Source organism: Arachis ipaensis, chromosome B03 (genome assembly GCF_000816755.2).
Source record: "Arachis ipaensis cultivar K30076 chromosome B03, Araip1.1, whole genome shotgun sequence".
NCBI classification, from domain to species: domain Eukaryota; kingdom Viridiplantae; phylum Streptophyta; class Magnoliopsida; order Fabales; family Fabaceae; genus Arachis; species Arachis ipaensis.
The window spans coordinates 111975926-111989577 of NC_029787.2; the positions used below are offsets into that span (position 1 = coordinate 111975926).

At 37.1% G+C, this 13652-nt stretch overlaps 1 protein-coding gene across 1 annotated transcript; it reads right to left on the reverse strand.

Annotated features, from left to right (window-relative positions):
* LOC107633565 lies at window positions 852-1574 on the reverse strand. Its single transcript, XM_016337178.1, has 2 exons — window positions 1263-1574; window positions 852-1151 (listed from the first exon to the last, which is right to left on the reverse strand). The coding sequence occupies exons 1-2, from the start codon at window positions 1572-1574 to the stop codon at window positions 852-854; spliced, it is 612 nt and encodes a 203-aa protein (XP_016192664.1).

The window sequence follows — 13652 nt, forward strand, 5'->3', positions numbered from 1 at the left end:
GTAAAACATGAGAAATTGCAAAGGAAAAGGGAAAAACTATAACCAACTATTCACCATATCAATAATAAACATCCAAACAAACATAAAGCAAGCATAAAACACTAAATTCATCAATCAAAACTTCAAGAACTCAAAATTGCAATATTAACAAAGTAACTTGAACCAAGAGAAAGTAAAAGAAAAAATGATGGAATTAAAGAGGAAATTAAGAGTACTTACAATTAAAGAAGCAAAATCCAAAATCAAAGCTTGCTATAAAATGCTACATGGAGATGGAAATGAAATCCTAAGAGAGGAATTCTACTCTACTCCTACTCCTACTCCTATGGAAGCTTCCTAACTAATTCTACCTAATACTACCTAATGAAAACCTCATGTGTTGATATGTGTTGATATCCCCTTCATATAGCACTTCAATTCAGCATATAGCCTTCCAAAATTGGGCCAAAAGCCCTCAGAAATTGCACAGCACATGTTTCATTAATGAAACCACGTGCAGGGTCCTGTGCGTACGCACAGAGGGTTGTGCGCACGCACATATACAAATTCCTTCTTGTGTGTATGCATGCATGCTTGTGCGCACGCACAGTTGTCTGTGTGTGCTTTGCCTTGTTTTCTTCATGTGTTCTCCCTTGTACATGCTTTCTTCCACTTTTGCCTAGCCAATCTTGCCAAAATGACCTGAAATCACTCACAAAACATATCATGGCATTGAATGGCATGAAAGTAGAATTAAAGTCACTAATTTAAGCACAAAAACACATGTTTTCATATTTAAGTCTAAATTAGGGAGATAACACAAAAGTATGCTATTTGAGTGCTTAAATGTGAGTTTATGTGATAAAATCCATTCAAATTAAGCTAAAATATATCGGAAAATATGGACTTATCACTCTCCCCGTGGCTAGGAATGGTCTTCCTAGGATGATGGAGTCATTTGCATCCTCTCCCATATCAAGTATCACAAAATCAGTAGGGAGGAATAGCTCTCCAACCTTGACCAAGACGTTTTTCGCTATCCCATGTGCCTGCCTCAGAGACTTGTCAGCCATCTGCAATGCTATCCTTATAGGCTGTGCCTCTTGAATTTTCAGCTTCCACATCACAGACAATGGCATCAGATTGATGCTTGAGCCAAGATCACAGAGAACCTTGTCAAAAGTGACATTCTCATTAGTACAAAAAATCTAAAAGCTCCTCAGATCTGGCATCTTCTTTGGTAACTTGCTCTGAATAAGTGCACTGCACTTCTTGGTTAACACCACTGTTTTATCTCCCTTGAAGGCCTTCTTCTCATAGAGTAATCCTTTCATGAATGCAACATAAGGATGCATCTTCTCCAGAGTCTCTGCAAAAGAAATATTAATGTGGAGCTTTTTAAAGACTTCCAAGAATTGAGAGTACTGATCATCCTTGGTCTCCTCTTGGGACTTATGATGGTGTGGTGCTTTAGGCTCATGAATAGGCACCCTAGGTGGAGCGTGTGACAATGCAACTTCATCCTTTTCTGGAGCTTCCTTCTCCTCTGGCCTTTCAACAACTTGCACCTCCTTAGACACAGCTTTATTTGTCATTGTGAGGCCTTACAATCTTCTCTTGGATTTACCTCTGTGTTACCGAGAAGAGTGTTAGGAGGTCTCTCAGGTATTCTCTTGTTCAACTGTCCCACTTGTACTTCCAAATTTCGAATGGACGCTCTGGTCTCCTACATAAAGCTATGAGTGCTTTTTGAAAGTTCTGCCACTAGAGTGGCCAAGTCAGGAGTATTCTGAGGCTGAGTGGATGCCTGCTATGGTTGAGAGGATTGGAATTGGTGGTTGTTGAAATTATTGAACTTGTTTTAGTTAAAACTGCCCTGAAAGTTGTTGTTGAAGTTTTGTTGAGGCTTTTGGGGTTGCTCTCTCCACCCGAAATTAGGGTGATTCCTCCATCTCTGATTGAATGTATTCGAATAAGGGTAATTATTGGGATTTCTGGAGGAATTTTTCATGTAATTTACTTGCTCAGGAGTAATTTGAGCACAATTATAGTTCTCCCCTTGGTTGAAGCCTCTACTCATGTCATAGGATGCATCTTGAGTACTGACAGCTGAGACTTGCATCCCACTCAAGTACTGAGAAATCATACTAATCTACTATGACATGATCTTGTTCTGGGCTAGAATGGCATCTAAGGTATCCACCTCCATAACTCCTCTCTTCATTGTACTCCCAGGATTCACAGGGTTCCTCTAAAAAGAGTAAAGATATTGGTTGTTGGCAACCATCTCAATGAGCTCATTAGCCTCTTCAGGTGTCTTCGTCATGTGCAAGGAATCTCCTGTGGAGTGGTTCAGAGACATCTTAGCCATCTCAGAGAGGCCATCATAGAAAATCTGCAGTCTGGTCCATTCTGAAAACATGTCTGGGGAACATTTCCTAATCATCTGCTTGTATCTTTTCTAGGCTTCATAAAGGGATTCTCCATCTTTTTGCCTGAAGGTCTGAACATCCACCCTCAACTTAGTCAGCTTCTGAGGTGGAAAGAACTTGGTCAGAAATCCATTGACCACCTTGTCGCATGTGTCCAGGCTCTCCTTTGGCTGAGTATCCAACCACTGCTTAGCTCTGTCCCTCACTGCAAATGGGAAGAGCATGAGCTTGTAGACATGCGAATTCACTCCATTAGTCTTCACAGTGTCACAGATCTATAGGAAATTAGAGATAAACAAATTCGGGTCTTCCTGCGAGAGTCTATGAAATTGGAAATTTTGTTCCACCAGAGTGATCAACTGTGACTTCAGCTCAAAATTATTAGCACCAATAGCAGGTACTGAGATATTGTGCCCATAAAAGTCAGGAGTGGGGATAGTGTAGGAGCTCAGAGTCCTCTTTGCTTGCTCATTACCATTCGGATTCCCTCTATTAGGATCCATGGTGAGCTCTTCAGCTTCCTTCTCAGAAGTATCTCTGAGATTCTCTTAGGCTTTGTAAGCTCTTGCTTGTGGCAAACGCCGCCTCAAGGTCTTCTCAGGTTTAGGATCAAATTCAAGAACGGTTCTTTGTCCCTGTTCCTGCTCATTAACAAACAGAAAACAAATAAAAGTGGGAGTCTCTATATCAGAGTATAGAGGACTCTCAATGAGATATCTTATGTAAAAAGAAATAAAATAAAATAAAGCAACAATTAGACTAAAAATTTCAAAAAAATAAGAAAGAAAAATGACATAAAATTTTTGAAAATTAAACAAAGAAGAATACTAAAAGTTTCAAAAAAATTTAGAAAAATAAAAATCACTAACGGGACACCAAACTTAAAATAAAAAAATTAAGGAAAAATAAATAAAACTAAATTCGAAAATTTTAAAGGAAAATAAAAAATAAATGAACAAAACTAAGAAAAAATACCTAATCTAAGCAACCAGACAACTGGCAGTTGTCAATTACCGTCAGTCCCCGGCAACAGCGCCAAAAACTTGGTGCGAATTTTTGAATTATCCACAATTGAACCGGCAAGTGCACTGGGTCGTCCAAGTAATACCTTAGGTGAGTGAGGGCCGATCCCACGAGGACTGAGGAACTGAGCAACAATGGTCAACTGATTGGCTTAGTTAGGCGAATAGAAGAGTTGGTTTGGTGGGTTTTAAAATGCATTAAACAGTAAAACAATAGTAAAGAAAGTAAATAATGAGTTTAGTGTGAAAACAGTGAGAGAAAATAGTTAAGGTATCAGAGATGTTTACTTTTCCGAATTAAAACTTCTTACCAACTATTTTAACAATACATGATTCATTTCATGGCAAACTGTAAATGACTAAACCCTAATGTCTTAGTGATTTAGTCTCTTCTAACCTTCATTAACCGCCATCGTCATGGTCACTTAATTCCGATTAGAGGGTTAAGTTCAAAACTAGTTTATGGTCACAAAAATTCTAATTACCCAAAGTTAAAAGGATTATATGTCACATATCCCAATTAGTTCATGTAATTAGCAATTTAGGAGGAATTTACTTCAAGCTGTTGTTCAGGTGAGAGACCTCTTCCAATGATCATAAGAACGCATATAGAAAAAGGGTCATACTTTCGTTCCACCCAGATTCATAAAATTAAGTACGAAAGTAATCCTTGAAACTGAATCAATACATCAATTAAAATAGAAAAGCAATAGTCTTAATCCATAGAAGATAAACAGAGCTCCTAACCTTAACCAAATAGGTTTAGTGGGTTATTACGTACAGAGAAAAACTAGGGTTCTGAAGAGTATGCCAAAAATCGAAAGGGTTCGAATCCTTCTAAAGGGAGAATCTTTTCCCTTTTATATCTAACCTAATTTGATTTGGAAATAAGATAAAATATTAAATCCTAAATCTAAAAGATATTGTTTGTAAATAAAAATTACAAAAATAAAAGATAAGATACCTAATAAAAGCTAAGTCCAACTAGAGATGCTCCAAGAGTGGGCCTTCAATTCGGATTAGGCTTGATGGCGCTAAACGCCAATTGGGTGTTTAGCGCCCATAAGGGGGCAGAGGCATTTTATTTGTGGCGTGTTGCTGGCGCTAAACACCATCTTGGTATTTAGCGCCCAAAGGGATGTTGCCAACTTCTCTGTTTCTACTTAAAACTCTGCTAAATTGTTCCGAATTTCACCTGAAACAACTAAAAGTATTCCAAAGAGGTTTTTTGCACTAAGATAATATAAAACTTAATAATCTATAACTAAAAACACTAGAAAATAAAGGGAAAAAAGGTACAAGATGCTTACGCATCACCAAACTCTCTAGATCCTTCCAAAACCTTATCATGTGTTACTTGTCCGAACCCACTTGCGGTGCATAGGCGCTAATCACATAAAAAGTACCTCCTTCTACCACAAGTTTGATAGAGATGATTCGATCACCCACTGTCTTGACATCCACTACGTCATTCTTCCACTACTTATCCACGATAATACCTACCACATTCCTATTTTTTACATTTTCTATATACCAAAGTTTGAACCCAAAGGTATCTAACTCCCTAACCTTCACGCTGACCCATTTTGTTTCTTGTAGGCACATGATGTTAATCTTCCTCCTTGTCATGGTATCCACCACCTCCATGAATTTTTCTATTAGAGTGCTTATGTTCCATGTCTCAAATCTTAACTTTCTGTCGCTCCAACCTTTACCTTTACCTTTTTCTTTGTGAACTAGCTTATTTACCCTCGTCCGTTCACAAAAATGCGAGAATCCTTGCTCATTTAACACTACACCCGGATACCAATGCAGCGGCTCTTACTAATTTGACACTGTACGCGAGCCATACGATGCGTTGCTTCCGGTCAATGACCTAGTTTTAGCGCAGTAATGTCTTTGATCCATGTCATGAAGATTCGAATAAGTGTTTATCTTAACTGTCGAAGGCCTAACACAACCCTCCTCCTTTATCCAAGCTTGGGGCCAGTTTTGTACCGCAGGTGTAACATAGGCAGAGTTATGTTATTGGATTACTAAACTAAAAGAACTAGATTAAATAAATTGAATTGATGGATGTTCATAATTTTATAAATTTTGAAATTTAATTTTATATGCTAAATCTTAAGGTTATTATATGAGCAAATAGGAACAAGGCAGGTACTTAGTAAAAAGCATATTAGAGCAAAGATAATAATGAGATAAATTCCATATAGAATAAAGTAAGACGAGATGGAATTAGGTCATGTGAAAATTTGCCCCTTACACCACGATATATCTGTGTGTGTGTGTGTGTGGGGTAAAGGATTTGCCTAACTTTTATTATGGTAAAATTATATGAGTGAATGACTCATTTGGAAATTTCTATGGGTGAATTTTGTGTGTGTTGTGGGGTAAAGGATTTGCCTAACTTTTATTATGGTAAAATTATATGAGTGAATTACTCGTTTGGAAATTTCTATGGGTGATTTTTTTTTTTTTTGGATTAGGGTCCATAAAAGTCGATCTGATCCAATTATTTTACCCACTCCATTAGAGACTTAGTCTCCAACCCAGTTTCCAACTCAATCTGAAATTTTGAATCCTATTCCATTGAATGTATCTACTATGTTTTACTCCATGGTCGTAGTCTTGTAGATGGAAGATGAATTTTTCTTGGAACATCTCGTCACTGAAGCTCTTTTTGGCCGATCAGTTACCACCGGGCCTTCCTCGGTTAGCCATTGTTCCCACACCCAGCAAGGAATAATGTTGCAACTCAGCTTTAGAAATGCCTCTTGTCATAAACCATAACTCTTCAAATCAAATCTCTCTCCCTTGATCTTCACAGAGTCGCCCACTCTGAGAAATCTCCTTTGATTCCTGATTTTCTTTACTCAACCATGTTCGATTTTGAGTTTCTATCTTCCCTCCATTACATTGGTCTACTCTTGACCTCCAATTCTTCCATAGACCACCACCAGATGCTAACAAAGCTGCCAGAGAAGTCTTTTTATTTTAACTAAACAGTAAGGATGAGAATTATTTTGAACCTAAAAGAAAAGACATGATGAAAAAATTTTTGAAGAAAGTAATTTGGATCATAAAAATCTATCGCAACCAAAAAAAGCTGATAAAAAACTAAAAAAGTCTCCATTGTTCATCATCTTCTCCACTTATCAACTATCCACAACATCTCCATTAATCATCATCTTCCCCGCCTACCAACCTTCATTGTTTTGATATCAAAGTAAAACAAAAAAAATTATGACAATTGTGTTAGATTTTCACAAAGACATAACACTTTTTTCTCCTTCTTCACCAGAATATCGTTGAAAAAATGAATAAAATTTGCTCGTTATGTCTGCGAAGAGCATATACCAATTAAAAATGTGCTAAACATATTCACTAATCATTCAAAATGCCTAATCAAAATAAACTACGTTAAACTTAGTTAAAAAAATACATTATCCTAAACTTTAATTTAAATCAAATTTTATTACAATCGCTTTAAAAATTAATTTTGTACAAATTTTCAAAGTTTTACCCATATCCTAGCAATTTTTGAAAAACAACAGGTAGCTAGGATTTTACAAAAATCATGAAAAATTTAATTCTAACTCATTACTCCTAAATTTTGGTGGCATTATACTAGACACCCCCAAATTTGATTTAAAATAAGTTTCAGACTCATATCACATTATATGAGAAAGTTATGTAACTTTAAATTCTGTTCTGTTTTAATTTTTTCAATCATTATTGAGGCAACATACAAGAGTTCAAATCCTAATCCACTCACCAAGAGGCTTCAAGCATTGTTATTAAGCAACTCAAATGCACACATTTGCTAAATTTTCAAAGCATTCTAGATTTGTAAAACAAACAAACCTTATATATCATATAATTTATTTTAATTTCTTCATCGTCAAACCAATTTTTATAAATTCTCTAACTGATTCTAAATTATCATCTAATTGAAGCAGCAAGAAACTTGAAAAGAAAATTAAAGCACCAAAAAATAATTTCTAAGTAAAAGATTAAGAAAAAATTAACAATAATGAAAAAAATATATAATGGAAACTTCACTAAACAACCCGAATAAATAATCAACACAAATCAACAATAATCAACACAAAACGTATTTTATAATAACAAATAACAAGTAAGAATAGCAAGAGCTTCAGACCTCACGCCGGCGCCAAAAGAAGAAGAAAAGCAGAAGCGGCGACAGAAGCATTTACAACAACGATAGTAGAATGGTGAGATGGTGCCATTGGAGGGGGCTGCTGGGGAGGAGGATGTTGACAGAGATGAGAGATGAGAGGGTTAGCGAGAGAGTGAGAGGCGAGAGATTACACTATAAGAAAAACGTTGAGTACCGTCGAATTCTTCAAATATATCCGATGGTAATCAATTTACCGTTGATGCATGAGCATCATTCATATCTTTTCTATATGATTTATATGGTGATTTGTTGATTTCCTAGAAGATTTAAGTCATTTACACCCTATTAGATGCTACTTTGAGTTATTGTTGCATTGTGTTGATTACAGGTAGCATTTGGGTGAAAGATGAGGCAAAATTCTTGAAGAAGCTCACCAACCTTTTCTGGCAAGGTGGCGCTAAATGCCACATCATCGATGTTTACCACCAGATCATATAAAGCTCTCACCCTTCTCTGCCAAGGTGGCACTAAACACCACATCACCGGCAGCGAGATTTGAAGTGGTCCCTACGCACGCAACCAAATCACACGAAGGAAATCAATTTGAATTGAATTTAATTTTTAAACAACAAAAGATATTATTAGGTTTAGGATTAATTTTAGTATCAATTTGGATTAGAACTATAAAAATGGAAAAGGATTTGCCCTGCGGACTCTTCTCTTCTGGGACTTTTGCACTTTTACATTTACACAACTTTTACCTTTTTAGGATTTTCTCTACACCGTGAGCAACTAAACCTCGAATGTTAAAGTTAGGAGCTCTGATTATTTTGATAGATTAATACTGTTTGTTCTTCTACTCTTTAATTAATGCATTGGTTTACATTCAAGAATTGATATTATTCTTCATCCTACGGATTAGGGTATATTGGAGAATAACACTAATCTAAATTAAATCCCTTTGAATCTTGAAAAAGTTACATCATTGGAATTAAAGCTTGAAACCTTTTTCTCATAATTCTTCAATTATCTGGATTTAATGTGACACGTGACATATAATCAGATTATTTCTGGGTTTTTAAGAATTGTGTGGCTTATAAATCAGAATTTAGACTTAACATTTTGACATAATTAATTGATCAAGAAATTGGCGGTTGATTAGGTTAGAAGAGATTGAATTGCCAAGAAATTGGAATTCAATCACCTAAGGTTTGCTATGAACTAAATCTTTGCATGATCAAGGTAGATGACTATAATTGTTAATCCGAAAATCTAAACATCTCCAAAGCCTTAACTCTCTTCTCATATTATTTTTTCATAATTACTGTTCGCATTTTCAATTCTCAGTCTTTTATGTTATTTGATATTCAAAACTCTCAATTTCACTTGTCTAACTATAATAATTAGTCAATCATTGCTTACTTAATTTATTAATCCTCGTGGGATCGATAACCCACTCACTGTGGTATTACTTGATACGATCCGATGCACTTGCTGGTAATTTGTGGTTTGTAAAATCCATATCAACCGTCGAATTTACCATCAAAAACAATCAGACAGTATAAACCTCGCCAGTAAATACTTACCGTCAAATTTATTTTGTCTGCTGGTAATTACCATCGGATTTTGCGACAGATTACCAGCTCATAAAATGAATTGGTTACCGTCAGATGTTTTCAATGGTAAAGTTGGCGCCAAAACATGTTGTTTTGTGCCATGTTGCAGTCTGATTATTCCTACGGTAATGTCATTTTATTTTATTTTTTTGAAATTTAAAATAAATGGTCAATTTTAATTTTAATTTTAATTTTTTTCACACAATTAGTGGTCAATTCATAAATAATAAATAATTTTTATTTAAAATAAATAAATAATACAATGTGCAAATTATATAAAGTCAAGTACACCAAATAAATCTATGAAATAAGAAAACTAAAATCTAATATCTACAGATCCCGGTAGTCATCGTCGTTAGTCCCATGGCCCTGAGTCGGCGGTGCAGGAGGCAGTGATGATGTCCGTGTACCACTAGTGCTACTGCAGCCACCTGCAGCAGGACCGCTACCACCAGCAGGGTCGATGCCAGCGGTGTGCATCTGGGCCTGGTACACCTCCATCTAAGCCTCCATACACTGCATCCACTCTAGCAATTTCCTAAACTCCATCCTAAGCTCATCCATAGATGTCACGCGGGTGAGGATCTCCTGATACCTCTTCCAATAATCATTAAGCTCCTGAGCCTGCTGGTGAAGGCTGCGTTGGAGCTCCTGCACTTGGAGCCTCAAATCCACGCCTTTCTTGGGTTGGACGGCTCAACTGGTGGCGGAACCTAACGACAGCCTCAACGTCGAGGTACAGAGGCTGCTAGCGAAGAACGATCCCATCTTGTATACGTGGTTCTTGTACGGGACAGAGGCAATCTCGCGCCAAACCGCATCGGGATTGACGACTAAGGCTGTAGATCCATCGGTGACATCCTCCCCACTTTGCTAAGACTGCTGAGTTGTGGCCTCCAGTCTCTGTGTGTAAGACTCCTGTGTAATTAACATAAGTTACTGTGATTAGTAAGCTAAGAGATATGCAATTAATATCTAATAATTTCATAGCAGAAGATAATCAGACATATGTTTACTCACACAAAAGAATTAAAACAGAAACAATGAAAGTAATTACCGCCCATTTCTCAAACCAGCACTGCCTAGTCTCAGCAGGGATCTTCGTGTTGCTGGGCCAGTGCTGGTCATACATCAGCTTTAATGACATTCGTAATCTCCTGAGTACACGCGTTCAGGTTCGGCAAAAATCTAACAACAACCCACAAACAAGAATCAACCTAAATCCATTCACCATGAATCAATTTTTAGGAAATCTTAGCAACAATAGGAATTATAATCAATAAAACTAACAAGCAATAACCAGCAGCATTCCAAATCAACCTAAATCCACTAAACAGGAATCAATTTTAAGGAGATCTCAGCAACAACGGGAATCATAATCAATAAAACTAGAAAACAACAACCAGCAGCATTCTAAATCAACCTAAATCCACTAAATAGGTATGAATTTTCAGGAAATCTCAGCAACAACAGGAATCATAATCAATAAAACTAGAAAACAGCAACCAGCAGCATTTCAAATAAACCTAAATCTACTAAATAGGGATCAATTTTCAGGAAATCTCAGCAACAACGGGAATCATAATCAATAAAACTAGAAAATAATAACCATCAACATTCCAAATCAACCTAAATCCACTAAACAGGAATCAATTTTCAAGAAATCTCAGCAACAACGAAAATCATAATCAATAAAACTAGAAAACAATAAACAGGAAATACATGAGCATTAAACGTGATACTTGTCCCTTGCTGCCATTAGTCCAAATGCGCAACTGTATGATAGTAGGTAGTGGAAGGGCATTAGCTGTTGCCTCACTGTCGTGGCTGAACTTCGGGGCCGCCGTATCTGTCGCTGGACTCGGCGTCGCCGTGGATGCGAGCTGCTGAGCGATAGGAGGCGGCATCGTCTCCATGGACGGCGACATATAGTTAAGGTTATGGACCGTGATGAATGGCTAGTCTGCTAAACCTGCAACTTGTGGTGCCATCGGGGTGGTCGGAGTAGAGGGAGCAGATCCAGAAGTCCCGGAGGTACCAGAGAAAACCCTCCCTCTATCCCGACCATGGCTACGACCACGACTGACAGCCTGATTCGCAACACCTCTTCCTGTCATCATCTTTGCATGTATCAAAACTAGCCATAACACAGTCAATGCACATCGTTCAGATAATGTCAAACAACTCCAGCAACAATATTCAACAATTCAGTTCAATAATTGAAACACTTTTTAAAGTTGAATTCAAAGTTCAAATTCAACATCAAAATAAGAAAAACTAATTCAACACTAAAAAAAATCTCAGCATATTCGTAAACTCAAATTCAGCCATCTTCAAACACGTATAAAAATACAATCTCCATACTCATCATATACATCATCTAACCAAGTTTTATAGAAAAAAAGTAAAAACAATTAAATAGAAAACAAAGTTTTTTCACCCTACTAACAAAATCTGTTAGGATAATATTTTATTCAATATATAGTTTACATACATGTGGATATAATCTATTAATAAAAAAACAGTTGGATATAAACAACCAGACATAATAACCCATCTCCACTTTCATCAAACAGAAGAACAGGTTAAACTAGTTTTCTTTTTCAAATATGCATCCTTATTAAGCAACATATGCTTCAATATAACTTAATTTCTCAATTATTTTGCATATGTTAAAATGGACAGCTTGACAATTTTTTCAATTTACAACAAAACAAAATATAATCCAATTGAATTTCAACATACATCAGCATTAAGCATACAAGCTTCTATTTTTAATATTCGCATTTAAATTTATTACCTATTATTGCAGAGGCAGAATCAATTCGAATAGGATAAGTTGGGTAGCGGCGGTGACGAGCAGACACCAGAAAGGCGAAGTTAGGGAGCTGCGGTGGTGGCTCTGTGGTGTGGCGCAACGGTTCGGAGAACGGAGAAGGTTAATAGTGAAGTGGCAAGGAGAGAAGAGGGAGAAGAAGAAGGACGTAGGGGTCTGGGGGGTGGGTGGACTGACGGCAATGGAGAGGGGGTTGTGGTGGTGGCGGTGTCAGCGGCGACAGAGGGTCGTTTTTGGGGAGAGGGAAGGGAAAGGGAAGGAGATGGTGGTTTCAGTGGTTTAGTGAGAAAGGGAGTGAATCTAAATGAGGGAGAAAAGGGTTCGCATTTTGAATTTACGTCCTAGTTACCATCAGATTTACCGTCAGACTTTTTCGACGGTAAAACTTTGCGATCACCAAAACGCATCGTTTCACTAATTGGCTTTACCGTCGGAAAAATTCGCCAATCAATCCGACGGTAAAGAACACGCCATTTTTTTTCCTCCAATAATTACCGTCGAAGTTATCGTCGGATTCCAAAATCCGCTGGTAATTACTAAACCTTAAAAATTCGACACCATTACCGCCGGTAAATCTGACAGAAATTTCGCTGCTAACGGCCAACGATAATTCTGACGGTACTCAACATTTTTCTTACCGATGGTAATGCGGTACGGGTCACTTAAACGTAGCGTTTCACTAAAGTGGTTATCATCGTATTTTTTCGACAGTAAATCTGATGCTAAAGTTCACACCTATTTTTTTTTCTACTAATTATTAGCGGCGAATTTATCATCAAAAAGAGAAATACGTCGATAATGATTTGACATGACGAACTCAACACCAAAAAATTGTCGAAAAATCTGCCGATAAAACTGATGCTAAATCCGATAATAAATCCGACGAACATTTTTCTTGTAGCTACCGCTAATAAGCCGACTACAATCCACACATAACCAAGCCTGTAACCTCCACTTTGAGCTGATTTTCTCCAACGACGTTCTCTGCCTAGCTCGCCCATCTCCGGCAACTGCCAGCATCCCCGTTTTTTGATAAAGGCAATTCTGCCAATTGACATTCATAACCTTGCAACATCACCTATTTACAATCGTACCCCTACGGTAAAGGAGGAAACATTAACCATACTTAATCTCTTAAACACATGTTAGCGACACTAACGATGAGTTTAAATGTCAGCATCTCATTGGACAATCAGCACGTAACCACTGCTAGCCACCGATAATGTGGCCACCAGAGACGCAGCTATATATATATATATAATGTAGTTTAGATTTGGTCGGATTGATAATGACGAGGTGATAAATTAGTTATCCGAAACGTTAGTGGTGGAAGAACAGCCAATGGAAGTTATCAATAAGCTAACTGAGCCTGTAATGTTTGACGAAAAGGAGGATTGAGGATAACCATTTGCACTTTCTTATTTGACACTTTTGCTTACATACATGATTTTCACAACCTCTTTACATGTTGCTTCAACTTTGCGCATCAAGTAGAAGATTAATTATAATTGGCAAGATATTAAAGCTTCCCTAATTATTAATTGAGGGGTAAAAGCAATTAATTAGATCAGGGCATTGCATATAAGAGGACGGTTATAACTGGCATGCACGCTTATTATTGTT

Coding starts and splice junctions, on each gene's coding strand:
- LOC107633565 (XM_016337178.1), bottom strand. CDS start 1,574: ATGACAAATAAAGCTGTGTCTAAGGAGGTGCAAGTTGTTGAAAGGCCA. Junction 1,152..1,262: donor TCAAGGGAGATAAAACAGTG/GTGTTAACCAAG, acceptor ACTTTTGACAAG/GTTCTCTGTGATCTTGGCTC.